The sequence below is a fragment of the Dermacentor variabilis genome, chromosome 6, assembly GCF_050947875.1.
Source record: "Dermacentor variabilis isolate Ectoservices chromosome 6, ASM5094787v1, whole genome shotgun sequence".
NCBI classification, from domain to species: domain Eukaryota; kingdom Metazoa; phylum Arthropoda; class Arachnida; order Ixodida; family Ixodidae; genus Dermacentor; species Dermacentor variabilis.
Window position 1 is genome coordinate 164,592,619 of NC_134573.1, and position 27,395 is coordinate 164,620,013.

At 48.3% G+C, this 27,395-nt stretch overlaps 1 protein-coding gene across 2 annotated transcripts in view; it reads right to left on the reverse strand.

Moving 5' to 3' along the window:
• LOC142585659 (cell adhesion molecule Dscam1-like) overlaps positions 1 to 27,395 on the reverse strand; it is a 116,174-nt gene that overhangs the window by 22,984 nt on the left and 65,795 nt on the right. For both annotated transcript variants that reach the window (XM_075696589.1, XM_075696590.1), the window contains exons 3-4: positions 13,252 to 13,374; positions 5,106 to 5,282 (exon numbers count right to left, since the gene is read on the reverse strand). In XM_075696589.1, the coding sequence (XP_075552704.1) occupies positions 5,106 to 5,282; positions 13,252 to 13,374 (300 nt within the window). The remainder of the gene's footprint in view (positions 1 to 5,105; positions 5,283 to 13,251; positions 13,375 to 27,395) is intronic.

Genomic DNA, 27,395 nt, shown 5'->3' on the forward strand with positions numbered 1-27,395 from the left:
ATATATATATATATATATATATATATATATATATGTGTGTGTGTGTGTCTTTTGGGCGACACGGGTCACTAGCACTTTCAGCATCATCAAATAGACCAGAAGGAGAATTCACTTAAGCGGGCTGTTTTCTGGTTTTGCCAAGCTGTTCTGGCTTTTATTGTTGACGGAATCTTGGTTCGATGGGGGCGAAGTGCGAAAACTCCCGTGTACTTGGATTTAGGTAGGTACACGTTAAAGAACCCCAGGTGGTCCAAATTTACGGAGTCCCCCACTACGACGTGCCTTATAATCAGATCGTGGTTTTGGCACATAAAATCCCATAATTTAATTTAACGGAATCCTGGTGATAGTGTTATGAACTTAGTGCAGAGAGGCTCGAATGTACGTGTGTGTGCAATTTTCGCCTCATGTGTCGTCAATACGTCGCTCGTTTTATCTCACTCCAAGCAAGTCTATCCGAGATCGAGTTCCGCAGAACAAGAAACTCTGTGAATCAAAACAATCTATACTGAACAAGTATATATCGTCCTGTATAAAGTGTCTGTGACCGTTCACTGGCCGTATCGTTTCATATTTCATCATTCCCACCTGGAGTAGCAGGCTAAGCATGCTGCCAGGAAAAACTCTCCGGTATTCATTGAAGAGCTTTGCTCTTTTAAAGCATATTGCTAAGAACCATTGCGCCAGATTCAATACTTTACCGAACTTCTGAGAGTAGGTATGCAGCCGCCGGCGTCACAATTTTTCCTGCACAGCCCACACGCACCTCTACCGGCCTAACATTCGCAAACGCCGAGTGTAAAAAGTCATCATCGAAAAGGAAGGCGCATTACGCTAGCGCTTTCCAGGAAGGCTAAACAGAAATATCCAGCAAAACTCGCAGGAGAAGCGCAAGCCTGTTGGCGTTGGGCAAGAGAAAATGAGCGCTTGGTGATGTTGGCGCGCCAAACGAAGCGGGAACACAGAACATTGTGCCAGAGTTGTTCATGTCACAAACGCAAAAATTTGTAGGACGCTTAAGCTTCGCCTTTAAGAGTTGGAACGCGATGACATTCAAAGATCCCTGATTGCTTTTCACGCTTACCGGCAACTGCAGCTTATGCAACCGTAATGTTTACCGGGAAACGCTGACTGCGAACGCTACGTGCGAAGGCGAACTTTCATGGTAGAAACGCGGCTTCTTGCGTGGGCCGAACACCTGTTACTGTTTCGCACTTTTAATGTTTAAGTCTGAGAAGATCTAACATAAAAGATATGTGCAGTCGGTGTTTCTTTTGCATGACATTTGTTTGTGGGCTGTCGTTGCCAAAATTCCGAGAAATAACTTTGTAAAGAATGGAATACAAGGTATGAGCAACTCTGGTGATAAAAGAATGGTTGGGTATGCGTGGTTCGAAATTATCTGTAACGAAACGACGGGCGACGCAGGACGCCGCCACCAAATTTTCTGCGACACGGGCCTGTTAGGGTTGGCGTCTGACATCACGTGGCGAAAGGAATTTCATCCAGCCATCTTCGCCGAAATGAGGCGTGACTTCTCCTGCGATGGTTGGCGTCCCGCACCTCATGCACAAAGAACTTTCTCTCACCCGACCTTCTTCCACCAGGCCTCGTCGAAATGACTTCCTAATCCGCCATGACCGTTTCGAGTGTCTACCTGTCTGCCGGAAGCCCCGCAGTGTACAGGCCTCTTGTGTGTGTGTGTGTGTGTGTGTGTGTGTGTGTGTGTGTGTGTGTGTGTGTGTGTGTGTGTGTGTGTGTGTGTGTGTGTGTGTGTGTGTGTGTGTGTGTGTGTGTGCGCGCGAGTTTAGAGAGGCCTTTTCCTCGAACTGGACATAGAAGAGAACTCCCACGAACCAGCAACGCGCAGAAGAGGCGGACAGGCGTCTACAATTCCAGGAGGCGGGACGACTTCTTCCTTTCAGCAGGCTCGGTATAACCAGAGGAGGAGGGGCCCTCTTTCTGTACCGGTCACGTGACATCGACGGAAGCAAGATCCCGCCCACGATTCTAGAGAGTTTATTTAAGGGGCTCCGAAATGTACTCCTAATCACTTCATGCTCTTCTAATTTTCTTTCATCTACCTTTGAGTAAACCGTGCGAGTTTCGCGCTGGAAATCGTCTCGCCCTTGCTTGCTCGCCATGGTCTACCGGATGCCTGCAGCCCGCCGACAACGTCACGCTACCCAATAAGTAACGTCGGTCGAGCTTCGATAGGCAGGCGCCGCTACTTCTCGGCAGCAGTACGATACGCTACCCTGGAGTACGCAACATGCCTTAGCGCTATTGCGTTAACGCAAACGCAATACTGCGTGCCTTTCATTCACTCCTTTTCCTGTGTTACCACGCTGTATTCAAACAATTGCACCAAACACCTGGCTTGCGTTGCCTACGCGCTGCTCGTGAAGATCTTAGAGATGACGCGCGGGATTATAACTTCCACATTGGCAGCAACTTGGTTTCGACGGCTCCTTACGAGCCGTAATCCGCGCTAGAGGTGCGTCGCCGTCCCTGCACCGCCTACTGCCCACGCTTCGCGACACGTTTCGCCGAATATGTCGCTATTTTTTTTTTTTTTTACTACGCACACGAACGCGGCGCGCGATTTAGAAAAGAGAATAACAAGAAAGAAAATGTCAACGGAGCCATTGCATTCGCGAGTGCCTTAGAGCAGCACAAGGACTCGGTGCTGTCTTGCTCGCCGTCAGAGTCAGTGGCCGCCTGCCGAGGCCGTTTCGCAGAAGCTCGGCCAGCCAGGCCCTCTTGGATTCGAGCCAGGCAGACACACACACACACACCGCAGCGGGCGTAAACGCGTAAACGTCTTCGGAATGCTCCTGCCTCTGTCCTCCCTCGTGCTCTTTTTGCTTCTTCCTTCTCGTCTCGCCACGTACGTGGATATATACATGCAGGCTAGTCGGGCAACGCCGCTAGCGTCGAGAGAGAGTGAGAGAGAGAGAGGGAGTCTGGTAGGAAAGTGGTAACCAAGACAGAACGGCATTTCGCAAGGCTTCGGTTCTCCAGTACGTGAAGCCATTCAGTGTTGCAGTCGCGCTTCGAAACAGCGCCGCGGGCCTGTTTGGCGAACGAAGCGAGTCGTATTTTCCTTCCGCTGCTTCTTTTGTTTCTTAATAGGCGAGAAGCGCACGTCGTCTAACGCGCTGTCGCTAATGTGCGCACTCTAGGCTGCGCCGCTACAAGCTTGAGCAAGATTTCCGCGTTCGTCTAGTCAGCCGTGAGTCTGGAACATCGTCGTCGTACTGGTTGGGTTTCTGGGACGCGCGTGCCCGTGTTTTTCGCGGCACTGAAAGCTGCTGGTTTCACTGTCTCGGTTGTGGCATATGTGCATGGAAGCGTATACTTATCTCGCACGTTGTCACGGCCAATTTGCAGTGAGAAAAAGAAGGCTCTTGGGAGATTTCCTGTCACACGTGCTCATGGTGGTCACAATACAGGCACGACGGTGACAACATCGACCTCAACTTTCCGACCACGCGTAAAATTTTTCCCGTGAGCTCTCGTGACGCAACGACATCAGTAGTCCTAATTGATATTTATCTTGAAAACAGTTTGTCACTAAACTTTCAATGGAAACACAACAGAAGCTTGTTAAATTGGTTTTCCCACTAGTGGCCCACATTGTGCACGGGAGAACGGCACGCGCCATCGATAGCGTTATTGAATTGATCCCTCTTCGGGCAAATCTGTACAATAAGAAAAAAAAAAGAACGCGGAATATTCCGACACCATTACGCAATGCTCGCGGCCATGCGTATATCCAGCGATGCTCTCAATGAAGAGGAACGCGATGCTTTTTTCTGTTTTTTTTTCTAAAATTCGCAGGGGCCTCTTGCGTAAGCATATATACCCGGTTTTCTGGACGCTGTGAAATGAAGACGTGCTTTCGATATTCGTTTTTAAAATTTTATGTAATTCATAAGAGCTGCTAACATGACACTTTTTTTTTCTCCTTCCCTCGTACGTCTTTCACCCAGGCTGTGTAGGACGGTCCGCGCACACGGGATTGATTTCGTAACGCTGCACTGTCTCGAGACGGATGTCGCAGCGTTTGTGTTTACACCTGTTATTGACGACTGTCTTCCATGATGTATATGCACGAACATAGTTGTGTTCTTGCTTTTCTTGTTCGTCCGGCCAGGGTTATATAAACAGAGAGCGATATTCGTGTCCATCCGTTTTAAACTGCGTCATCGGAGAGTTTCGGAGTTGTACGTATAGCATGAGTTGCGCGTAAAGAAGTACAAGATTGCTGCGCGTAACAAATTCGGCTCCTATCTTCTAGATAACGTGACGCGGTTACCCGGCGCGGTGGATAGGTCGCTATAGCGTTCTGCTGCTGAGCACCAGGTCGAAGGTTCGATCCTCGGCCGTGCCTCCGCATTTCGATGGCAACTTTAAAGCAGAAACGGTAATGTTCGGAGCATTTGTTGCACATTAAGGAGGCCCAGGTAGCCAAAACCAATCCGAAACCCCTTATTATTTGCTCTCGGTCCTGGTGCAGCTCTCTGAGGCGCTGGAGCTCACCGATCAATCAAGTCTATTAGGCTAGCATGCAAAGAAAGAAAGGAAATGCACAATGACACGGAAAATGACGCAAACATGACTGTTCGCCGCAGAACCTTCCACACAAATTTCAGAAGATTTCCAGCAAATATTACACACACAAAATTAAATGTTTAGCGACATACCGTTAAAAAGAAACAATCTTTTGCACTCAGGCGTCATAATATAATTCGCGCGTAGACGGTACATGTATTCTGCAGAGTACACTCGTGTTTCTGAATTTGAAAGGACTGAAACACAGATAGAGCTAAAGCGATAAACAGTGGTCAAACAAAAGAATGTCGCTAAAGCCAACGTTCGGACAAGCGGGCTTGTCTTGGTCTCCTTGACAAGTTCACTTGTGGAAACATTGGCTTTAGCGATATTCACTTGCTCGACTTCTGTTCACCACTTCAAGCCTCCATCTTCCTGCGAAACTCTGTCTTAAGTTGAACTAAAATGGCACGAATAGAGGTCTAACGTCACCGCCGAATGACATATATACGGCGTGAGCGCCACGCTCTCTGCGAAGCTTTGCTTACCGTGAAGCGATAGCGTGAGCGTCCCTTCGAGGTCCTGTCCGAGCCCGTTGGAGGCGACGCACCGGTACCTGCCGGCGTCCTCTTTGCGTACCTCGCGGATGACCAGGGTCCCGTTGGCCAGCAGCGACACCCTGGCGCCACCAAGCGGTACGGGACGCAGCTCCACATCGTCGGACACTGGGCATGCGTAGGAGAAACAAAAGAGACCCAGAAGAAAGCATCAGATATTTGTTTGTCGAGCATGAACACGCTCTATTAGCGAAAGGGAAAGACGGAGACCTTGTGGAAAAGGTTTTTTTGTCGTCGTAATTACGGGGGTATGAGCCATTGCTTAGGGGGATATGAGCCATTCATTGTCTTACGCAACGGGCACATTTAATAACAGATGTGATACGCGAATGTGTGTGCGTACCTATACCGCCCCGATTACCGCAGGCTAGGACAATAAATGTGTTCGTACCTTTGTTCAATATCCTGGGTCACCTATGTGTCGTGCGCTAAACAGCTTCGCTGGTCTTCCATCTTCACAAAGTGGAAGGGCTCTGAATTTTTCTCATTCCATAGCTGGAGTAGCCCCATTCCAGGCCGCCAGCTAAACACATATGTACAGCTTATCACAAAGTCAGCATCTTTAGTGAAAATATGTTGGCTTTAGCATTTCACTCTCCACCCCTGTCCCATGCACTTCTTAAAACCGTCCGTGCACCGTGGAAACCATCACAATCGACTTCGACGCGTCAAGTCGGCCTCCTGTTTCGCTCGCACAGCTCGAAAGCACTGGAAATGGAAGCAGAACTATGTTGCTCTACCCACAGCTTTCATTCGCAAAACTGCACAAGAGCGCTGCTGAAATCTACTGGTCTTTGTGACCGCTGGTGACTGAATGAACGCTGGAGTGTGTGCGTGAGTTTCTCTCCTCACCATTTATGCTTCCTTTCCCGCATTCTCCAGAGCTTGGTAGCCAACAGGTCTCAGCTCGATTAACCTTCTTCTCATTACCTTATCGTTAATCCGTTCCAAGAGATTTCTCGCGCAATGAGTCATACGGGCGCTAGACACGCAGCTAGGTCTCGTGGATACTGCTTTTCCTACGGCATAGCTTGGCTTCTATGTACAGCGACTGTAATTGTGCGGAAGACCGCACTTACTTTTGAATAGGAGACATGTGTGTACGTAAACTGAGTTGCACATAAACGTTTCCTTGTTCATTAAAACAGAGAGATAGAAAAAAAAGAATGCTTTGCTTCATAAAGTGTGTGACTAGGTTTTCAGAGGGGCTCCGCGCAGAGCCTGGTTGGTGAATTGTGTCAAAGCCGACTTAACGTAGCTCGCCAAGTACTCTTGGTCTTCCGGTGTGAAGGCTTGAAGTTCGTTTCACTGACGCGATCGCCCGTACCGAAGGCCCGTTATTCAATCCTCCCACTGTATATTTCCCCTTTTATCTTCAACCTACAGAAACACCCGAGGACTTTAACGGACGTGACAAAGAGTGCGCTTTCTCCACTGAGCGTTTTCTTCTTTATTTTTAATATTTCGCCACGTGGCAGCGAACGAGGCCAGTCGTCCAGGCCAAGCGAACTAGCTCTGACAGGTGTCGTCGTTCCTCGCGCGTTAGCGGCTCCGAGCTCGCGAAACGCACCCGCGGTTCGCGCGACAGGCCCCCGGGAAATCTGCAGGGAGGCCGCCGCCGTTTCGGTGGCGAACGATCGCGGCCGTAGCCCGCGATGCCAGACACAGCCCCGACGGACGCGGGGTTGTATACGCTGTCATGTAAGGGGGCGTGGGACGAGCACAGCGTCGGTCGCTCGGCGAGCCGGCGTCGCGGTCCGCAGAGTGCTTTCGATTTGGAACTCCGGGTTCCCCGCACGGGGCTGGGCGGCGCCGACGACGTGCTTTCAACTGCACTCCTGGGATCGTTGGACGCGTCTCGCCCGGGAACTGATTTATCGCCACGGGGTTTTCCGCGTAGCTTTTTTTTTTTTTTTTCGGCATCACTCCGCTGTGGTGTGGCGTTTTCCTTTCTCCCCCTTTAATGTTGATAGCTTGAACTGCGGAGGCAGCGATTGCCGGAGGATGCAGAGATTGCGCGCTGCAGCGCGCCCTGAGTGCCATATGTTGCGTTAATAAAGAAACGTCGGGGACGTGAGTGTAAAAAGTAAAAACACTTCCGCCACTTTACGAATTGCGTCTGCACTATCTCACTCATAGTTGCTTCTAAATCGTTACACTTTATTCCGACGCCTTGCAGACGCTATCAGAGCTGAATAGTGATTCTGGTAGAAATTAGTGAGTGAAATTAAATGCGGCCTTACCGAAGTTGAAGGGAAAACTAGACAACAAATGTGACAACGAAGACGTCTGTAATGAGCCTTTCCTGCGATTGCAACGAAGAAGCTAAAACTGATCTTCATATATGTTCCTGTTAATTTCTTTCTTTCCTCATGGCGCATTTCCCTATTCTATGTCTATATGGAGCGTGACGCCAACGCATGTGCCAGCTTCTCTATTGGAATTAAACCTCTCTTTATAGACATTATACCAAAGCGCGAAGAATACACACTACAAACGAGTGGTGTACATTAGTACTGACTGACTTCTATTATCTGTCAGCGGGTTAACGAAAATTGTTCCCGCATGCCCACTGGCTGATGCGCACAATAGGAACAGACACATGATTGTTTACGTTTGCAGAATGAAAAAAAAAAAAAGATGCTCTTTTCAAACCATTCCACTGATATGTTTACAGTGGAACGTCCATGCATGACAACTCAAATTCAGGCGAATAAGCCCGAGAGCGTGATTAAACTCGGGCACTGTAGCTATCTGGAAACAGCGTGGGTTACGTGCTCCCGGTGTCAGTTTCCATTAGCCTCGATGTGTGCAGCACCGCGAAGGAACGAAACTCGCAATGAACTAGTGTGTTCGGCGTGTCCGATGTAAACTGTATCTCCCGAGAGCAATCAGAGTGATGCGACGCTGGAAGCCACAAGCCTAATGATGCGAATGACCATTTTCTGCAACACTTAGCAACAACGCGAACAACATCGCGGCGGCTCGCAACGTTAACTTGTGAACAGTGTATACGGCAGCATAAAGAGCGACACATAAAAAAGAAGACAACGGCCGCAGCTTAACCTGCGAACGAGGCCATAATCGATCCTACGCGGGTAAAAATTTCTGCATTCCACACGAACATCGCCTTCAACGAACAACGTCGTGCAACACTTCGGGTACGCTTACCGAGCGCGCGCCTAATGGACGCCTAATGAACGAGCGTCGGACGCCTTGTTTGTCACAACTTTTGCTCCTGTCTCTGCCCGCTGTGGGTCGTCACGCTACGCTTCGCCGGTGCCCGCATAACCCATTCGCCTAATGGAAGGCGCTCCCCGCTGCGCGGATGCGGTACACAACGCAAGTCCGGTTATACGCACGGCTCCGCTGTCAGTAGCGGCGTTGTTGGGTGCAGCGCAGGGAACGTTTTGGTGGTGGGCCATGGGGACGTTATCGAACGCTTTTGGTAATCGACAGCCGCGGTAGTGGTTTTGTGTCCGCCGCAAACGTAGAAGAAACCCGAGAACAGTGCTTGGGTGCGGTCTAGGTCGAACGCACTTTGGTGATTCTTATAGCGGTGTATATAACGGTGTAGAAACAGGAAACTAAACAAGTATGTGTACACCCGTATGATATCGTATTTTCTTTTTCTTGCGTACACATGCAGCGCCACGAACAAGCAGAAACAAGTAAATTTAAGAATACACGACGAGGAAGCCCAGAATGTGGGTGGATTTAGGTAAAGAACGGCAGACATTTATGTACTCTCAAGGGTATTCCTTGAGCACGACGGCTGTCTAAATCAACAAGGAAGTGTGCAGGACTTGCGCAAACTGACGCGAGCTACAGCGGTAATGTGCGGTGTGCTTTGTTCGTTCTGTTGTCATATTTGAAATTACGCCTACAGTTACAGGTAACACAGCTGCAGAATGTCTAACCCTAATAACAACTACATAATGCTAAATAATGGGGATATCAGGAAACGAAAGGAATCAAGTGACGAGGAGACGAAAAGGGTGAAAACAAAGAAATTAGGCTCCTATACGCGAGCCCCATAGGTAAACTCATAAGCCATAAACTCATAAGTTTTTCACCCATAGGCCAATAAGCTCTTGTGCGTGGATGTGCCTGGAGCCTAGCCGCAGTTCTGAGCAGTTGAGTACGCGGGAATTGTCAGTGGAGGAAGTTTCGTGAGAGAGAAAGTTGGCATTTATTGACCTGAGGAAGCCCCGCGTACGATTCTTCTATATATGTAGCTGTGTGTTTGTTTCAGGCGCATGCCAATTTCCTTTTTCATTCAACCGTAGCTACGGTACAAGACTAAAACGCTGAAGTTATAAAATTAAGAAACTATCACTTTCAGCTGGTACAGCTCCTTCCCCTATCATCAGGAGTTCTGATGCCTCCCTCTTCAAGGCGTTACCCAGTGTTATATTGTGTTATTCAGCTCACCTTTGCTGGTCTAACTTCGGCAGCTGATTTCAAATGTGACACTTTTTGCCTGCTTCTGCAAACGCGCACGACACTCGCCAGCGTAGCAACTAAGCCTAGTTAGTTTAGCGAGCTCGGAGCCCCCTTCCCTCTGCGTTGCATGAAATTAAACTCTGCAGCTTTCGGGGCACGCCCGCAAATAAGCTACGATACGGGGCCGACACAGACGCCCCTCACGTGCGGCCATACACTGCTGCCTCTGCTGGTACTGCCTTTGTTTTGCTATGCATATATCCGCCGCAACGCGGGGCTTCCGTGCGCAAAACAATACGCATGCGGACCACGCCACAGTTATCGGCGATCAGCGAGGCTGCGCGGCAGGATGCGAGCACTCATTATCATGGGAAGCCGTACGCATCCCGTTCCCTTGTACCATCGCATCGCACAGCCAAGTATAGGACGAGAGAGATATAGGAAGGGTGTCGGTGGCGTTTTCCTTTTCCCTCGTGGCTCGGCATTTCCCGAATGGGTCGTCGAACCTTATCGTCGACGCAGGCCTGCGAACTTTCCAGCAGGACGAGCCGTGGAGCGTATTTCGGACGTGTTTCGGAGGTACTACTAAATATATGTAGTGCGTACTTCGGGCGTATTTTCTTACTATTTTCGGCGCATATACAGGCGTATTTCAGGCATATTGAGAGCGTATTTCAGACGCGTTCCGAACATAGTTCATAGTATGTATATGAATACTACGTGTATACCGGGCGTATTTCGGAAAATTTTGGCGAGTAGCTTCATATAGTGGATACAACTATAGCAAACACTACATATAGATTCGCTTCGCACTTCGTAAATTATAGTTGAATACAGTGCAGTGCCAATATATATATTCTAGTGTAGAACGAGCCTAACACTCTCTGCACGAGGCATGTATACCACTCCTCCGCAAGTGCGAAGGTATGCTGTGAACTTGGCCTTCACGAAGTGTGCACCGTATACGGTGTGGTCGAATGGTGACGTGCTGACGCGGCGATATTACGTTGGCGAAGCTCTTTGCAAAGGGCAATGCCTTTGTTTTACCCTTTTCAATTAGAACAGGAGGTCCCCTTACAGCCTTGAGCTTTGGGACCTCCTTCTGTACATTTTGTTGGTGTGCTTTTATTTTCTTAAATGAATGAATAAAATTCATCTTCTTCATAAAACTATATATTAGGGGAAGCGCAAGTAGACTGAATGAATCTATAAAAATATTCAATTCAAATCTGCACTATGTAACTGCCGCTGGAGGACTGATTCACACTGAACGCCACCCATGGTCTCTCAATTATACGTCTGTGTCGTCCGGATCGAAAAAACTCTGCGATGTAGTGAGGAAATTACTTTCCGAATACGCTTTACGGATGTGATTATCGCTCAGTTCACCAGATACCCTTTTATAGTAGTAATAGCGGTGCACTCTGGAGTCCACATTTCACCCCAGGCACTTCGCTTACGGTGTCATCTTTTCAGCTGTAGAAAGATGTTTATGCCTCATGACGATCAATAACAGCTCGTCCTTCAGTAGCACGGACATCAGCTCGTCGTCGAAGATTCAAGTGTTGTTTCCATTACGGCGCGCCATGTCTGATGTAACCTCAACAAAGCGGACATCTGTTGAGGAACGCAGTGGCTGGCTGCGCCTCATGCATGCAGCCGCTACACACGAAAAGCGTGCGTAAAAGCAGGCGCAAGAGAAACGAGGGAAAGAAAATAACCGAGCACATAGCACATTTTCAAGTTCAAACACGCACCGGAGCTGAACCCGAAAGGCATATTCTCACCCGATAGCTATGTTGCATTCACGCCCGAAATATAATTGGTCATTATACAGCATAAGTGTTCACACATGGGCAGGAAATCCTGACGGAAATTGCAGTAAACGCCCACTGTCACTTAAGTGCTGCTGATGCAGAACGTATAATGAACAACGGCGTCACGCCGTAAGTGAAATGATAATCGTCATTCTAGCATTTATTTCCATTTCTCTCGTCGGCTGTGAGACGCCCTGCCAAAACACCTTGCGCGTCAGCCATGGTGTCCTGCCGACGTGTGCTTCGCTTCGTGGCGCCCCGCTATAGCGCAGCGCAATAAATCGCTACGCGTTGCCCAACCTGGCAGCTCACTTTGCCAGAAGGGCAGTGTTGCCAGAACATCGTCAGCACAGACAAAGAGGCCGTATTTTCTGTCGGTGCGCGGAGGCTGCGCGAATGACGAGTTGGCCACAGCGCTGACAGTCGCGGAATGCGCGGCAGATAAACGGGGAGACGATATCCTGCAGGGACTCATTTGGAAAAGGTTCCTTCCCACGGTATACGCTATAAGTATATACTGTGGCCTTCATCTTTCGGCCTAGATTCGTAACCTGAACGTTCCTGGCAGCGATTCTTGGGAGGCGTTGGATCTACTCTTTTTATATCACGTAAGAGGCTTTGTATAATCGGTTTCATGAAAAGTGTGAGCTTTCAGCATTATTTAACATTCGCTATTCAGTTTTCTTACATTGGCTTTAAATCTGCCATGTTTTATCTGTCTAGTGCAGGTTCTCTACCCGCGTCATTTCTGTTATTGATTTCATAAGTTAAAGGTCTGAAAGCTTAAAGTTTATTTAACATAAACTAAGGCACACAATTACAAAGTACACACTTTTGGGAAGCAACAAACTTTTTAAAGGATCCCTACGGTTAGGAGATAAAGATGACGGCAACGTTTAGGAAGAAGGCTATAACAGCTGAGTTGCTTTGTGACTTGCCCAGTCACCGTTTTTGATTCCTAACAGTGATGATAATGGCGAAATCCATAGAACACTTAGGTGTATTGGTATTTTTGTGAATTGTAAAAAAAGTATATCCACCCGGCCCCCTCTCCCCCGTTCATACGCATCTCCGCTATACTTTCAGAGAAATAGGAAACGTTACTCTCATATCGCTTCTCCGTTACCCAGAGAAACAAACAAGGACAGAAAAGAAAGATAATCTGGCCTCTTTATGTCCTATATAGCCCGTTCACTACAGTCTGTTGTGATTAGATGGCAGGCTACGATCGAAGCGGCGGCTTTGGCAAAACGCGGGAAATGTGTATTCGCTACGCGTTTTCGTGCAGAAGTGGGCAAACACGCTGGCCTGCAGCACAGCTATAGCGGTTGCCTTCCGCGTCGGCTTTATCAAACGCCCTTGATTGAATAGGTTTTAAATACTTACATAATTGCGTCGCACGCGATGGCATAAGCGTATTGCTATACATGATATACACGAATGGTACTCTGTGTTCAGCGTTTACTTGTTCGTTCGCCCCTCCACTTCCGTTGCAGCTCACCTACCGGCCCTCTGACCGGTTGCATTTCGGGTTCTTAGTCGCCTGCTCCGAAATGTTGTCTAAGCCCGTTAAAAAGAAAAGGTGATACGAACAAGCTAGAAAGAAAGCATGATGTCGCTAGGTTTGCTTTTTTTTTCTTTCATTTCTTACGAGCTTTTTTTTTCCCCGGCGATAATTTCACAATTACACGCAGAATTATAGATGCCGGCATACGTTGCGTTACGTAAGGCATTAAAGAAGAGAAAGGGGGAACACGTAGGCGATGACGACACGACGCCCCTCGCGCGACGGTCGTCGTGCTTCCTCGTCTCACCTGACTCTTCCCGGGACCAGCGGACGGTAGGCGTCGGGTAGCCGACCGCCAGGCAATCCAAGGACGCTGGCCCGTTGAGCGCCGATGACGTGTCTCGGGGCCTCGTCACCCACTCGGGAGCCGCTGCGCAAATGCAGGCAGAGAGGGTGCGTGCGTGAGAGAGAGAGAAGCGTTCATCTTCGTCAAATCTGGCGTCGCAGGTCTCGCGTTACCACACCTCGCCCAACCCTGCTATGCCGGACGCGTCGTGTGAGACGCGAGAGCGTGAAATCAGAAACGCAGCCACGATTACTTTCTTTGACGTTATAACTATACTTACGCACCCTTCGAAGAGCCCACTCGCCGGTAGCAAGACCAGCTTTCCTCACCCGATCCGTTAACCCTTAATAAATTTTCATACTACTACCACTACTACCGTCTCTCAGCGCCACACTCACTGTGTCTCACTGCGTCGACGTAAAGTGTTCTGATATCGACACACCGGGTGGCGATATACATAAACCACGAAATTGATTTGTTGATTGTTCTAAACAAGACACTTACCCACGAGAAGGATTGCCACACATAAAGGAATGAAACGGCTGGGAAAATAACAAAACATGGAGGGGAGAAAAAAAAAGACATTATGTTCTCGGTGCCATTATGGCGCAAGCAGATCTCAGATCTTTCTCCTTTGTTCATTGAGTGCATATAGTATAAGGATATGTCGGCACCAGTGAAACGCGCGGGCTACATTTTGTCACGTGGAAGAAATGAAGAGATGTCGTCAGTATCACCGGATTACAAGCAAGCGTCAACACACTGGCAAAGTTCTAAGCTTGCACACAGCGCTTCAGCGTATACAGGTACACGCTCTTCGTTGTACTAAGTTGAAGTGCTACAAATTATTTCTCAGTGACGTCTTTCCACCCCTCAATGAGAACCGACCAATGAGAAGAGATAGAGAGAAAATGTGTATAGACTGTTTTATTATGGTGGCTAGAGAGAGGGTCGCGCGACTGGCCGCTCGAGGCACTTTGCGCGTATTCGCAGGCTTTTTTCGCGCTCGCAAAAACATTTTTATGCAGCACATAGTGAGCAACAGAAATCTGCACCAGGAATTTTTCATGTTGCTCTACAATTTTCTCATTGACACTTCTCATCTAATGATAATGTTTGAGACGTTGATTAATTAATTAACACTAGTTATGTAATTCGGCGTAAATGAAAAAAAAATCATCTGAGTATCTCCAAGCGACGGCCTACAACATTACTTTGGTTCTGTCCAGCTACGTGGCATTTGCATATTTTTAAATCTTGCTGCATGATAGTGGGGACAGCCTGTGTATGTAGACACATTGCGCAACTAATTCGTTAGACGCTGTTCTTACAACATAAACAAAAATAGCTTTGGTTAGTAATACCAGCAAGCTGTAGAAGTTGCAAGGTGATGAAAATTGATTTTTGTTTTGTTTGGTCTTGTTCGACCCATCCGCTCCGGCGCACCCGCCCGTTTTGTGGATATTGTACCCTTGGAAAGAACTATCACATCCTTTTGTATGCGGCGCCCATTGGATGCTTTACACGGCAAAGATCCAATGTTGCAGTACAAAGCTTACGTAACATGTTTGTTCACCAAACGCAGCAATCACCAATCGCTGTTCACCAATCGTTGTGCCAAACCACGCGATCGGCCTCAAACGGGAGGGCCAACGTACAAAAAGTACCACACAGATTGTAGACATAGTACTTGTAGACATGTTGGGTCTGAAATGCGTGGGAATATCGGCGGCAGGCTCAAGTATGCTCACGACTGGCTCTTCGATATGTCGGAATTGCATGAGTTGACTGTACATGAAGACTGTTCCTGTTAAGTTCCCGCGCCAATAAGTCACACGGGTAAGTGTTATTATTATTATTATTATTATTATTATTATTATTATTATTATTATTATTATTATTATTATTATTATTATTATTATTATTATTATTATTATTATTATTATTCACGCTGCCAATCCACACACGCCGTGGCTCTTCGTTCGGTGGGAACCGACATAGTGAAAACAGATCACAAACACACACGATACACGGTTTGTTATGCACGTCACACGTTTGCGCTAAAGCCCCTTATAGTTTGCGCAGCCTAGAATTTCCACTTTCCGTAATTGTTGCTGCAGGCAAGGGCTACGCAGTGGTTGTCGACGCCTTTGTATGAGATGGCATCGCCAAACTGCTCCGCAGAATGAGCTAAAAATAGCTCCAAGCTGTTTGACCCCCTCGATGGCAACATATATTCAGGCAGCACCGCGCTGGCTCGCACAAGCCAGAAATGAGGAAAGGGTCGCCGCGGGCTGGTTGCTAGACCTTTCCTCCTTTCCCGATGAAAAGGTCTACAGAAAGGCAGGGAGCATAACCAAAGGTAGTTCTAATCGGCTATGCTCTGCACGGGGGAAGGGGTAAGTGGCAGAAAGAGAGAGGAGGACAAAGTAAGTTAACTACGTACGCTATAAAGCGCTATGTAGCAGGTGACGTTCTTTATAAATGGGCCTATGTCATGTATAGGTCTGTGGGCCTGAGGAAGTTGAGCAGCAGAATGCAGCCTTCTGCGCGGAATTCCTTCGACAGCACTGGCCTACAACATTCTGCTCGATTAGTGGACGATTGTGCATTGTCTATTCACTGCGCACATCACTTGCCTCGCGGCGCCGATGAGAATCACTCATCATTGCCTTGCTCCTGCGTCACGCTGCTTGACATATCACTGCGTGTTTGTTACCTTTATTTCCTCGGCGCACGATGGCAGCCAGTGAAAAATTACGCGCGCTTTCAATTTCCTCTTCATCGAGCGCTGAGAACAGGGCGGGTAAACTTCGTCCAAGCGTGCGTGATTCCGGTGCCGCTCGTCGTCGATCGGGCGATCGATTTCGTGACCGGAGGCCCGAGCTATCGGGCCTCATACTGCGCCCAATTACGAGACCGGAATGAAGGGCGCATAACGTATGCGCGATCGCTAGGTGGCCCCGCGACAGCGGTGTGCAACCAAGGTCGCCGCGAAATGGAACGGACGCTATCTCTCTCTGGAGCCGATGGCTTCCTCGCAGCACAAAGGGCGTGGTTTACCAGCCGCAGTGGCGGAGTGGCTACGGAGCTTCGGAGCGCGAGCTCTCGGGTTCGACTCCCGGTTGTGGTGGGAGCGGTCTCGTCGGGAAAGAACGTGTAAACGATTAAGTAATTAGATTTAGGTGAGCGTTAATGAACTTCCCGAGCATCTAGACACAGCGCCGTCTTTCATGCGCAGAGACAGTGTGTTGCTTTGGGATGTTAAATATCAATCAATCAATCAATGAATCAACCAATCAATCAATCAATCAATCAATCAATCAATCAATCAATCAATCAATCAATCGATCCGTGGGATCAGTCTACATCGCAATCGCAACTTCCAAACCAAAAGCGCAATTATTAGGTTTATAATAGCGCTAGCTCTACAACTCAAAACTCTTCATACGCTGGAACGTTGCATATAGAGCTTCAGATTATTCGCAAAACTTATAGTGTCGACGAAAGTTGACGGTACTGACCAGCTGCGAATCGCCAGAAAAGTTCGGGACGCAAATGAAGCATTCTGATAAAGGTGGATCGAGACACCGTGTGCTTCGGCTTAAATAGGTACTGGTATTTTTATGTAGGAACCTGGATCAACTTCTAGCGCACTGCATTCTGTCTGGAAGATCCGAAATGTTTGAAGCCTAACTCGGAGCCTTTCACTAAAGCTTATTCGTATAGTCCACATTCACAGTCGAACAATGTAGCACTAACGAGAGCTGAAAGGGAAAAATTGTTTTCCACACGATTGTATAGCACGAAGCTACAAAGGAAACGCATACGGGATTTTCAGAAAGAAACATTCAAAGGGAAAAATTGTTTTCCACACGATTGTATAGCACGAAGCTACAAAGGAAACGCATACGGGATTTTCAGAAAGAAACATTCACGCTTGAAGAAAAATTCGTCCACCCGGAACCAACGCTTTTTGGGGGCGGTCGCTGTATGTTACTTGAGTTAACCATGCAGGAGGCTATAGCAAATCGCCACGGTGAGGCCGAATGAATCGGCAACTCGAAGCGCAGAAACACAGAATTCGGCAAATCAGTTCTGCGAAAATTCGCAAGGTTTCAGTTGCCATACTGCCACGGCGGCCGCATTTCGATGGGGGCGAAATGCGAAAACACCCGTGTGCTTAGATTTAGGTGCACGTTAAAGAACCCCAGGCGGTCAAAATTTCCGGAGTCCTCCACTACGGCGTGCCTCATAATCAGAAAGTGGTTTTGGCACGTAAAACCCCAAATATTATTATTATTATCAGTTGCCATACTAAAGAGACCTGTCCGTGAGCTAGCCATTCAGCGCGCATATATGGGCAGTAATAATCCTCACGCCTCCACTCCGGGCACGAACTTCCATCCTAAGCGCCACTAAAAGCGCATTCGTCTGGCAGGTATTTTGGACAAGCGTTCGGCGATCGAACGCATACGAGCAACTGCCCGTACATACATATTTCTTTTTTCGCGCTATATTTGCGATCGCGGTGCGTCGATATTGACCCCCGCTGCCTGTTTTTCCGCGCTCATGCGCGCCCACGGTATCTTTGAGCTGAGACAAGTTCAAGGTTCTTGTCGTCGTTCGCCTAATGACTCGCCCCGGGTCAATTCCGGCTCACTTTTGCGTGCGCGCAAAGATCATTCCGGTCTATGGGCGCGTTTCCGGTTCACTCATGGGTGGAGGAGCAGCAATCAGGAAACGTTGCCCGCCGACCCGAGCACGCTCATTTTTTCGGGCGTGTCTTACTTACAGCGCAGATCCGATGGGTCGATCCTACGGCCACGGCTATGGCACGCGTGTTGAACGAATGGTAATGCGACGCGGTTATGTTTGCGCGCGGCTCGTGTACTGTGCGCGATAACGACACGTTAACGAAGGTCGAATGCGCAACTCGCGCGAGGCGGGAGTTGGAACACATACAGAGAGATTAGAGACAAACACGCCACTCCTTTTTTATGTATCGCGGATGCAGTGACGTCACTCCCAAGGCGACGTCGCAGAGGCGACACAGCGTCCTGCTATGCAACTGAAGCGTGCGGTGTTCGATTTCCGCAACAAGACAACGCACCTTTGGCGACGTTGGCGAAGCACGCAAACACTCGTGGGTGCCTGCATATTGCGTACTGCGTTGATGAAAGGAGAGTCATCGCGTTCAATGCAGATTCTTAGCATTTTCAAGCAGCTGATTTTGCAACTGGAGCGTATCTCGCGGTACACAGAGCTGTGACCGCGAGTGAAGATTTCGTGGTCGCGCGTGCCTTTTGCTAATCGCTAGCTTTCCCGCAATACAATTTCCCAGGTCATTTTCTGGCATGCCGAATCGCGCACTTGTTGATTGGGGCAAACAACCTTCTTGCAATCTTCGAATCACGGCGGAGACTAGCAGTAGAGATATTCACGTTCTGTTTCGCGCCGTCGCATACATGCGTCTTCGAGCAGTAATGCTTAGTCAACAATTGGGGCTTCAAGTTTTCGCTGTCGCGCGGTGTCCGACGCATAACTCTCCGCATCACACGGAAAAGGTGCGAAATACACCACACATACAACTTTGTATGGTCAGCACTGCTTCGTCATAACCGCTACATGTCAGTGTGTACTGCATCTTTGCATTTGTATGCTATTTGTACGCTATTTGAACATAGCGCTGGAAATGCTGATGCAAATGCTGGCGCATGCAAACGACCGAGTTGCTCATCAACAAGGCTGCGTCCACTCAAGCGACACGTATACAGAAGGCGACCAGGACGCGAGCAATATCGTGGATTTTCACGGAACACACACACGCACACACAAAAGAATACGCCAGGTGCGCGCCGCGGCGAATCTTGTTTTGTGTATTTCGTTCGGCGCGCAGTCTGGCCACAAGGGCAGCCTGTCAGCAGGCAGCAGAAACGAATCACGTTGCTGCTTGTGTAAGAAGAAGACCGCCGCTTTTCACCACTGCTTTGCCGCAGGGAGTCCGCAAAACTGAGAGGGAGGCCGACACCTTCTGTACTACAGGGTGTGGGCCGTCGATGCCGTCTGCTCGTGTTCCCGCGGTCCTTCCGCCACGCACGCTCACAGAATCTCTGTTTTATTTCTCTCTCTCTCTCTCTCCAAGTTTCCCGGAAAAACGCACACACAACGAATACAGATAGCGCTAATCTAAAGGGCATTAGATTTATTTTGATGACGTGCTTCTCTTTGTGGAAGCACACACACACACACACACACACACACACATATATATATATATATATATATATATATATATATATATATATATAATAGTCGGATATATATATAGCATTAATAGTCGGATAACTTCAAAACGAAGTAGTTGTGGCCTCCGCGAAGTCCCCGTGCATTAAGCTGCCAGCACCGACACTGACATACCTAGCGCGACGATGTTTTCTTTGTATTCGAGGCTCAAGTAGAGCAGCACAGAATACCTTGTGTTGCGAGCCATTAGTTTCAGAGGTGGAAATATTTCGTCACTCCATTGACCGCGCCGACTGCGTGTATTGGCGGTATACGCTTGGGAACGCTTGTTCCGCGTAGGTTGGTCTTTAAACTTCTATACGCGTTGAACGTGTGCCGAGTAAAGAAATTGTAAAGAGTTAGCGAAGGCGCCGGTATGAAATCGTATGAAAACCTAGGCCGAAGAATCGAACAACGGAATGTACGTGGATGGTGGCGCAGCTGCAGGGTATAATTTCTGTGACGGGGGGATAGAGGGAATAAGGGACCGCGGGGATTTTCAGAGCGGCACCTAGATCATTAGACACGTATATACACCAGTATAAAGATCGCGGGTTTGGGCTGGTGCTAAAGGTAAGGCTTCCGACCTCAAACATACTCTACCCCCCCCCCCCCCCACTTCTCCCTCTACTACCTCTTTCCCTTCGCTTCTCCTTTAAGTGTTCCTTTTCTGAATCATATGCTTACAAATAAACACCGTATTATCGAACTGGTACTGTATGCCTCGAGAAGGCCGCCGCTCTTGATTCTCAGGGAAGTTTCAGTAGGTGCCGAGAGAAGAGTAGAGTCCACTCCCTCTCCCCCCTCCCCTTTTTTTTTTAGCTCCTACGATGTGCGTGAAAGGCGTGCGCGTATGAATAAATGCGCGGAAATGGACGAGGCAGCACATAGACCCATCGAGCCGAGTTGTGCCCCCACTTTCTTCTCGACCCTTCTTCCAGACGCTCGCTCGCATACGCGCGCCTTCGGAATTTATTCATGACCCGAGCGCCGGTGCGCCTTGCACGCAAGCCTGATGATGGCTGCTCACACATGCAGCGAGGTGGGCGCGCAGTTACTTCTTTATTTACGTCGATACGAATAAGGTGCGAGCTATAGGCGGGAAACAAAGAAGGCTGGATAGGAGGAGAACAACGGTGACGGAATTTCGCGCGCATTTTTTTTCACTCTCGTCGCGTCATACTGCGTCAAACTTCCTACCTCCCCCCCCCTCCGCTCTCGCAGCCGAAGATCCTCCGCACTTTTCTTTTGTTTGTTTTGTTTTTGTTTTGGTTCTTGCTCGCCATTTGGCTTCTTGCCTCAGGGACGTCTCGAACGCGGGCCGTACACCGCCGAGCAGATTCAGGCGAGACGCGTGTATAGCGTCGTCGTCTCCGTTGTCGCATTTGATTTGCAAATGGAACCGCGGATTGGACGACATCTGCCGCAACGTGCCGGCTGTCGATATGAAGAACAGCCTTGATTGAAGACTCGCGCGTAGCCTCCCGAAGCCGCATTCGTTCTCCCTCGTCTTGTATTACTTTCGCAAATTAGAGAACCTATACGTTCGTGCCAAGGTATTACGGGTCACGAAGTTATCTTTCTTTATCTTTTTTTTTTTGTTATAGTAGCCGCGCTACTTCGGGGGAAGAAAAAGAACACCTAGACGCTGAATTACGTCCTTCTCTTTACGCTAACGAACGTTGGAACTCTTTCATTGAATGCGTGCTGGAGGAGACTGCACAAGCATCGCACTTCCCGAACGTTCGATTCTCCTCATGCGTGACTGAGTATAGGCAGCGCTACTAATTGGCGCTACCGCCTTGTCGTGCTGACGACCGCTGACGAAAGAGCGGCGCCGGCGAATCACGAACGGGCAAGTGAACGTTCGGAAAGCGAGATGATTGCGCGATCTCGCCTCGCAAAACTATTTAGAAAGAACTAAAGAAAAAAAAAACATCGAATGTGCTCTATATATAGATGTAAAACATATAAATGTAGTGCAGAGTAAAAAGATGGATGCTTTTCTCGAACGAAATAAAAGGAAGTATCCTAACGGTATCGACTACTCCGCAACGCTGAATTATTTGGTTCTTGCAAATTTGCATTTAGAAATAAAGCCGGTTGAGCAGGAAACAAGTGCACCTAGTCCAAGGTCCAACGTGCCCGATACGGCTTTACTAACCACGTCCATTATACAAGTTTCGTGTGTCACATTTATACTCAGACGTGAAAGCCTGTCACGTCAATATATATATATATATATATATATATATATATATATATATATATATATATATATATATATATATATTGACGTGACAGGCTTTCACGTCACGGGCCCGTATTCACAAAGTGTTCTTACGAGTAAAGTGCTCGTGCCAGCCAATGCTGATGTAGGACATATTATTAGGGATGGTGCACTTACGAAACGCAAACAGCACTTACGGAACGAAAAGCTGTGTGAATTCGGCCCCCTGTATTCGACGGACCTTGGCACCATCTCCCGCGCGCATGCCTTGCCTGTTGCTTCAGTCTTTTACTTTTTCTGGTTAACCTTCGTGCCTTTTCTTTGTTTCTCTCTCTCTTTTCCTCTATCTTTTCTTTGCTTATCCAGTCCTTCCTATTCGGAGTACTAGTAAAACGTATAACTAACCTCTGTGAGATTTGCTTAACTAAATTAGTATGTAGCAGATAAAAGCGCGTAATTGTAGACCGCTACTTGTCGCATAAAGTTTGTTAACAAATTGTAGAGGGACGCTGTACAACTAAGGCTTACTGGCAAATTAGCAGAGCGCGTGAGATTTATGTACCATTATTAAACTACAGCAACAAGCACATAAGAGAAATTACGAGAGTATTTGCACCTGGGATCGCACAGTAATGCACAGTAATGTGCACAGTAATGCACAGTAATTTACAAAGTAATGTGCAAAAACCTGGTATCGCTGGGAGAGGGCTGCGTGCTACGACAGATATAAACAGGAGGATAACGATGGCGATGACGCATACACTGACATATATAGCTTCACTGCGACGCAGCTTTACAAAATGACGCGATGAACGAAGGGGAAAAGGACGGATAAATAGGTTCAATACGCAGTTAGCATCACAAGTACAAAGTTACAGCGCTTTTTTATTGCTTCTCTCGAATGTTTTTCACTTTCTTTGGAGGAGGAAGAAGAGGTTACGGTTAAGAATGGCAATACTTATTCTTCGTTATAAACTAGAATAATGCCTCCATTTCTTGGCGAATCCCGCCACAGTGGGTAGGAGCGTGCATACAACTACCCCGCGGCTGACCTGTTTCACTCAAGGCGAGCGCCCGAACTATCCCGCGACCAGGAACGCCTCTCTAACGCGCCGTAGCCCAGCTAAATAGGATCCTGCATTCGACAGGCGAGGACGTCACAAAGCTGACGTTGACCAATCTCTTTTCACGGTTAGATCGATAAGGAAGGCCTCGGGGGCCGGAAAACGGAAGGCACGCTGATACCCATGGATGATTGATGCAGTGCCCAGCGGGACCGCTCGGCACGCCTCCGTCATAACTAAAGGATGATTCTCGGACGCCCGGACAGTTGATGCCGGAATCCGAGCGCCCAGAGCGCATAACAGACTATAGGAAGGTCGGGCGTATAGTGCACCTCAGCAGACGTATATCTCCCATTCGCGAGGCACCTAATCAATAACTAACCACCGGGAAGGGATATACTATTTTTACTGTTTAGGCTTGATGTATAGTGAGGTTTTAGCCTGAAGGATTGACGCGTACTGTTTTGGTAAGGTGGCTATAGGGGGAACGGAAAGCAATGTGGCCGTTAATAAATGTCCGAGTCGAAAACTAATTGGCGCTTTAGAACCGGTTCGTCTTTAAATCCGTAATGATGAACACAGCTCAATCAGCCTTCAGTCGTCGACATTTCTGGCAGAACTGTGCATTGTGTGTATTTCTTCTGATTGCTACAGGCCTCGGACGTTTATACTGATCACAGCCCCGCGCGTCCGGTCAGTTGTAGAACCTGCACACGGACAAATATCGAAAATGTATTAGTACTTAATTATGCTCGTGACTACGCTTATTTTTCGACGGAAATAAATTCCACTGGTTATGCAGCATTCACGCAAATACAAAAGCGTCTTCTGAATCTCGACGGAAATAAATTCCACTGGTTATGCAGCATTCACGCAAATACAAAAGCGTCTTCTGAATCTTCCGTTCCGTCTAGACGAGTTTTACGTTGCGCATACGCTTACCGCCTGCTGGCTGTGTTGAACTTTGAACTTCAAGAAAAAAGTAAAAACGCGTATTAAACACTCGCAAGTACCGCCAACTGAAATCCATCACGCTCGCTCCTCGGACGCTCCCGTCAAAAGAGCTTCCCTTTGTCCGAGCCCATGCGTCCCGATTAAAACAGGTCGTGCATTAAGTGAAGGCCATGGGAGATTGCAATAGCATCTCGATCTGATAAGGTACAGCTGCGTTCGCCGCAGGAATGTCGCGACCGCATCCCCTCCCTTCTCAGCGAGCGAGCGGCGTTATCTAAGCGAAGCAGTGCGCGAAGCCGTGCGCCGAGCGACAGCACTGACGCTCCTTTTCACGTCCTCGTTTGTTTACCGCGCTGGTTGCGTATGAGAGCAGGCCTCTTCTTCGAGTGCTCGCCTGCGGATCTTCGCTTGGGCGACCTCGAAGCAGGCATCGGGTGTCTTTCTCTCGGTAAACGCGGTGCAATGGCGCATGCGCGGAGGCCGCAAAAGGAGATCGGGTTACGGTTCGGTGACACCCGCGGTCGAAGGCTGCGGCATAAACGGGCGCTCGGTCTTGCTTTTTGGAGACGCGTCGTGGCAGCTGCAGGAACAGTCACCAGGAAGCGGCTTTTAATGTCGCAACAAGGAAGTGCTTTGTGATTGTTGATCGTTGCCACTGTTGCAAGGCTAGTCGAGGACTGGGAACTGTCGGCAGTGCACGATGACGAGCGGAGCGGTTGGTGTGTGTGCGAGCACGACCCGCTCGATCAAAGAGCTGTCTCGTGCGTTTTGATCCAGCGACCGTGAAAAACTGCCCGGGCTGTCTAAAGGATCGCTGATTGGGCAAGCTTTTCTCGTAAGAGCCGGCACGTTCCACACGTCACGCACTTACCAACGCTTGATTGCGCAAAACTTTCGCTCCGAGATACGCCGCCTAACCTATTTCGAACGTAAAGGGAAAGCTGTCATCGTTAAGGCTGTGCCGTCGTTCGACAATTTCCAGACAGTCCCGCATGTGTCGTTGAGATTTAGTGCGACTTCGGCGCGCCGGCGTTATCTGTCATTCATACATTCTAACTATTCTCTTTTTTCACCTTCAACCATTGCTCATGTGATTAGTGGTGACGCTGCGTTATATCTTGACTAACTTGAAACTTCCCTGGTTCTCTCCTGAAATAGGTTATTCGGGCAAACGCAGCTGATATCGCTGATCATAATACCGATGCAAAATTGGTCTCTGCGAGCCCGCCATCGGTCCATCCGAACAACTTCAAACTGAATATATATCACTCAAAAGAGCGGCAAATATAAAGTTTCATCGACTATATATGCCCTACGTTAAAACCTATCACAAGCTGCTTCAGTTCAATCCAATTGCTTACGCCGCTTAAATGCGTACCAGTCGCCATACGAATAATTTTTTTGCGAGCAAATGTCCTTGAAGCGTTCAGATGTGCTAGGCATTTTCGTGGTCCGACTGAGCGTGCCAAATTGTAACCGGAAGCGTTCAGGTAGCTGCCCATCTGTGATAATAGTGTAATTACCACGTGGGGTACTTCGGAGTCTCTTGAGGATTCGCTGCAAGCTCGATGTGGTATTATTTCTCACAATTCTCAAAAACGTCTGCGACCTTGTTTCACTAACCAAGAACTTGGAACGTCAATGTATGAATAAAAACAGCAATCTGCACTGTTGTTAGCAGTCGTGACCGTCGCGTTGCGTTTATTTATTCTTTATTTTTAAGCGTTTCCGCGTTGGAACATGTCACAAGTTCCGAAGGAAGCGCACGAGCCTCACAACATTTAAAATTAATTTCGTGCCGTTGCTGACAATTCTGAGCTATAGGTACTCCTGTCTGCATCTTCTCTAGCAAAGTTCAGGTCGGTTACACGCTGAATTCACCCCATACTTGAACTGTGCAGAACAAATGTCGAAAGCCACCGCGAATGCGACTGAGAAAGCGGGCAAAAAGAGAAAGAAACGAATAAAAGCAGATGAATAAATAATAACATAAATAATTATATAGTAATACAAGACGCAAACGGTGTGTTTACACAACAGCTGTTTCCAGTCGCGATTGACGACGCGAACCATAGCAAAAAGAAAACCGTTTCGCCGACCAACAGCATCTTTATACTTAGCTGTTGCTTGCGTGCCTCGTTCGATCCTCGTCAACATGAGCGCGCGCTCTTTTTTCTACGCCTCGTCTCTCGGTGTTCGTGAGCTCCCGAAGCGTGCGTCTGGTGCGTATTGATCGTGAGAACTGATGCACTCATACGCACCTGTTCGTGACGTCGCGCTAGGAGGTTTTGCTGCTATAACAAAGAACATTATTTCCATTGATAGCAGAAACAGCCCCGAAATGAGGAGGTCCATACGAAGAAGCGACGCGCACTATCTATCTATCTATCTATCTATCTATCTATCTGTCTATCTGTCTGTCTGTCTGTCTGTCTGTCTGTCTGTCTGTCTGTCTGTCTGTCTGTCTGTCTGTCTGTCTGTCTGTCTGTCTGTCTGTCTGTCTGTCTGTCTGTCTGTCTGTCTGTCTGTCTGTCTGTCTGTCTGTCTGTCTGTCTGTCTGTCTGTCTGTCTGTCTGTCTGTCTGTCTGTCTGTCTGTCTGTCTGTCTGTCTGTCTGTCTGTCTGTCTGTCTGTCTGTCTGTCTGTCTGTCTGTCTGTCTGTCTGTCTGTCTGTCTGTCTGTCTGTCTGTCTGTCTGTCTGTCTGTCTGTCTGTCTGTCTGTCTGTCTGTCTGTCTGTCTGTCTGTCTGTCTGTCTGTCTGTCTGTCTGTCTGTCTGTCTGTCTGTCTGTCTGTCTGTCTGTCTGTCTGTCTGTCTGTCTGTCTGTCTGTCTGTCTGTCTGTCTGTCTGTCTGTCTGTCTGTCTGTCTGTCTGTCTGTCTGTCTGTCTGTCTGTCTGTCTGTCTGTCTGTCTGTCTGTCTGTCTGTCTGTCTGTCTGTCTGTCTGTCTGTCTGTCTGTCTGTCTGTCTGTCTGTCTGTCTGTCTGTCTGTCTGTCTGTCTGTCTGTCTGTCTGTCTGTCTGTCTGTCTGTCTGTCTGTCTGTCTGTCTGTCTGTCTGTCTGTCTGTCTGTCTGTCTGTCTGTCTGTCTGTCTGTCTGTCTGTCTGTCTGTCTGTCTGTCTGTCTGTCTGTCTGTCTGTCTGTCTGTCTGTCTGTCTGTCTGTCTGTCTGTCTGTCTGTCTGTCTGTCTGTCTGTCTGTCTGTCTGTCTGTCTGTCTGTCTGTCTGTCTGTCTGTCTGTCTGTCTGTCTGTCTGTCTGTCTGTCTGTCTGTCTGTCTGTCTGTCTGTCTGTCTGTCTGTCTGTCTGTCTGTCTGTCTGTCTGTCTGTCTGTCTGTCTGTCTGTCTGTCTGTCTGTCTGTCTGTCTGTCTGTCTGTCTGTCTGTCTGTCTGTCTGTCTGTCTGTCTGTCTGTCTGTCTGTCTGTCTGTCTGTCTGTCTGTCTGTCTGTCTGTCTGTCTGTCTGTCTGTCTGTCTGTCTGTCTGTCTGTCTGTCTGTCTGTCTGTCTATCTATCTATCTATCTATCTACACGAAGAAAACGCAGCGGTAATCATATTAACTAAGGGAACGTGTAAA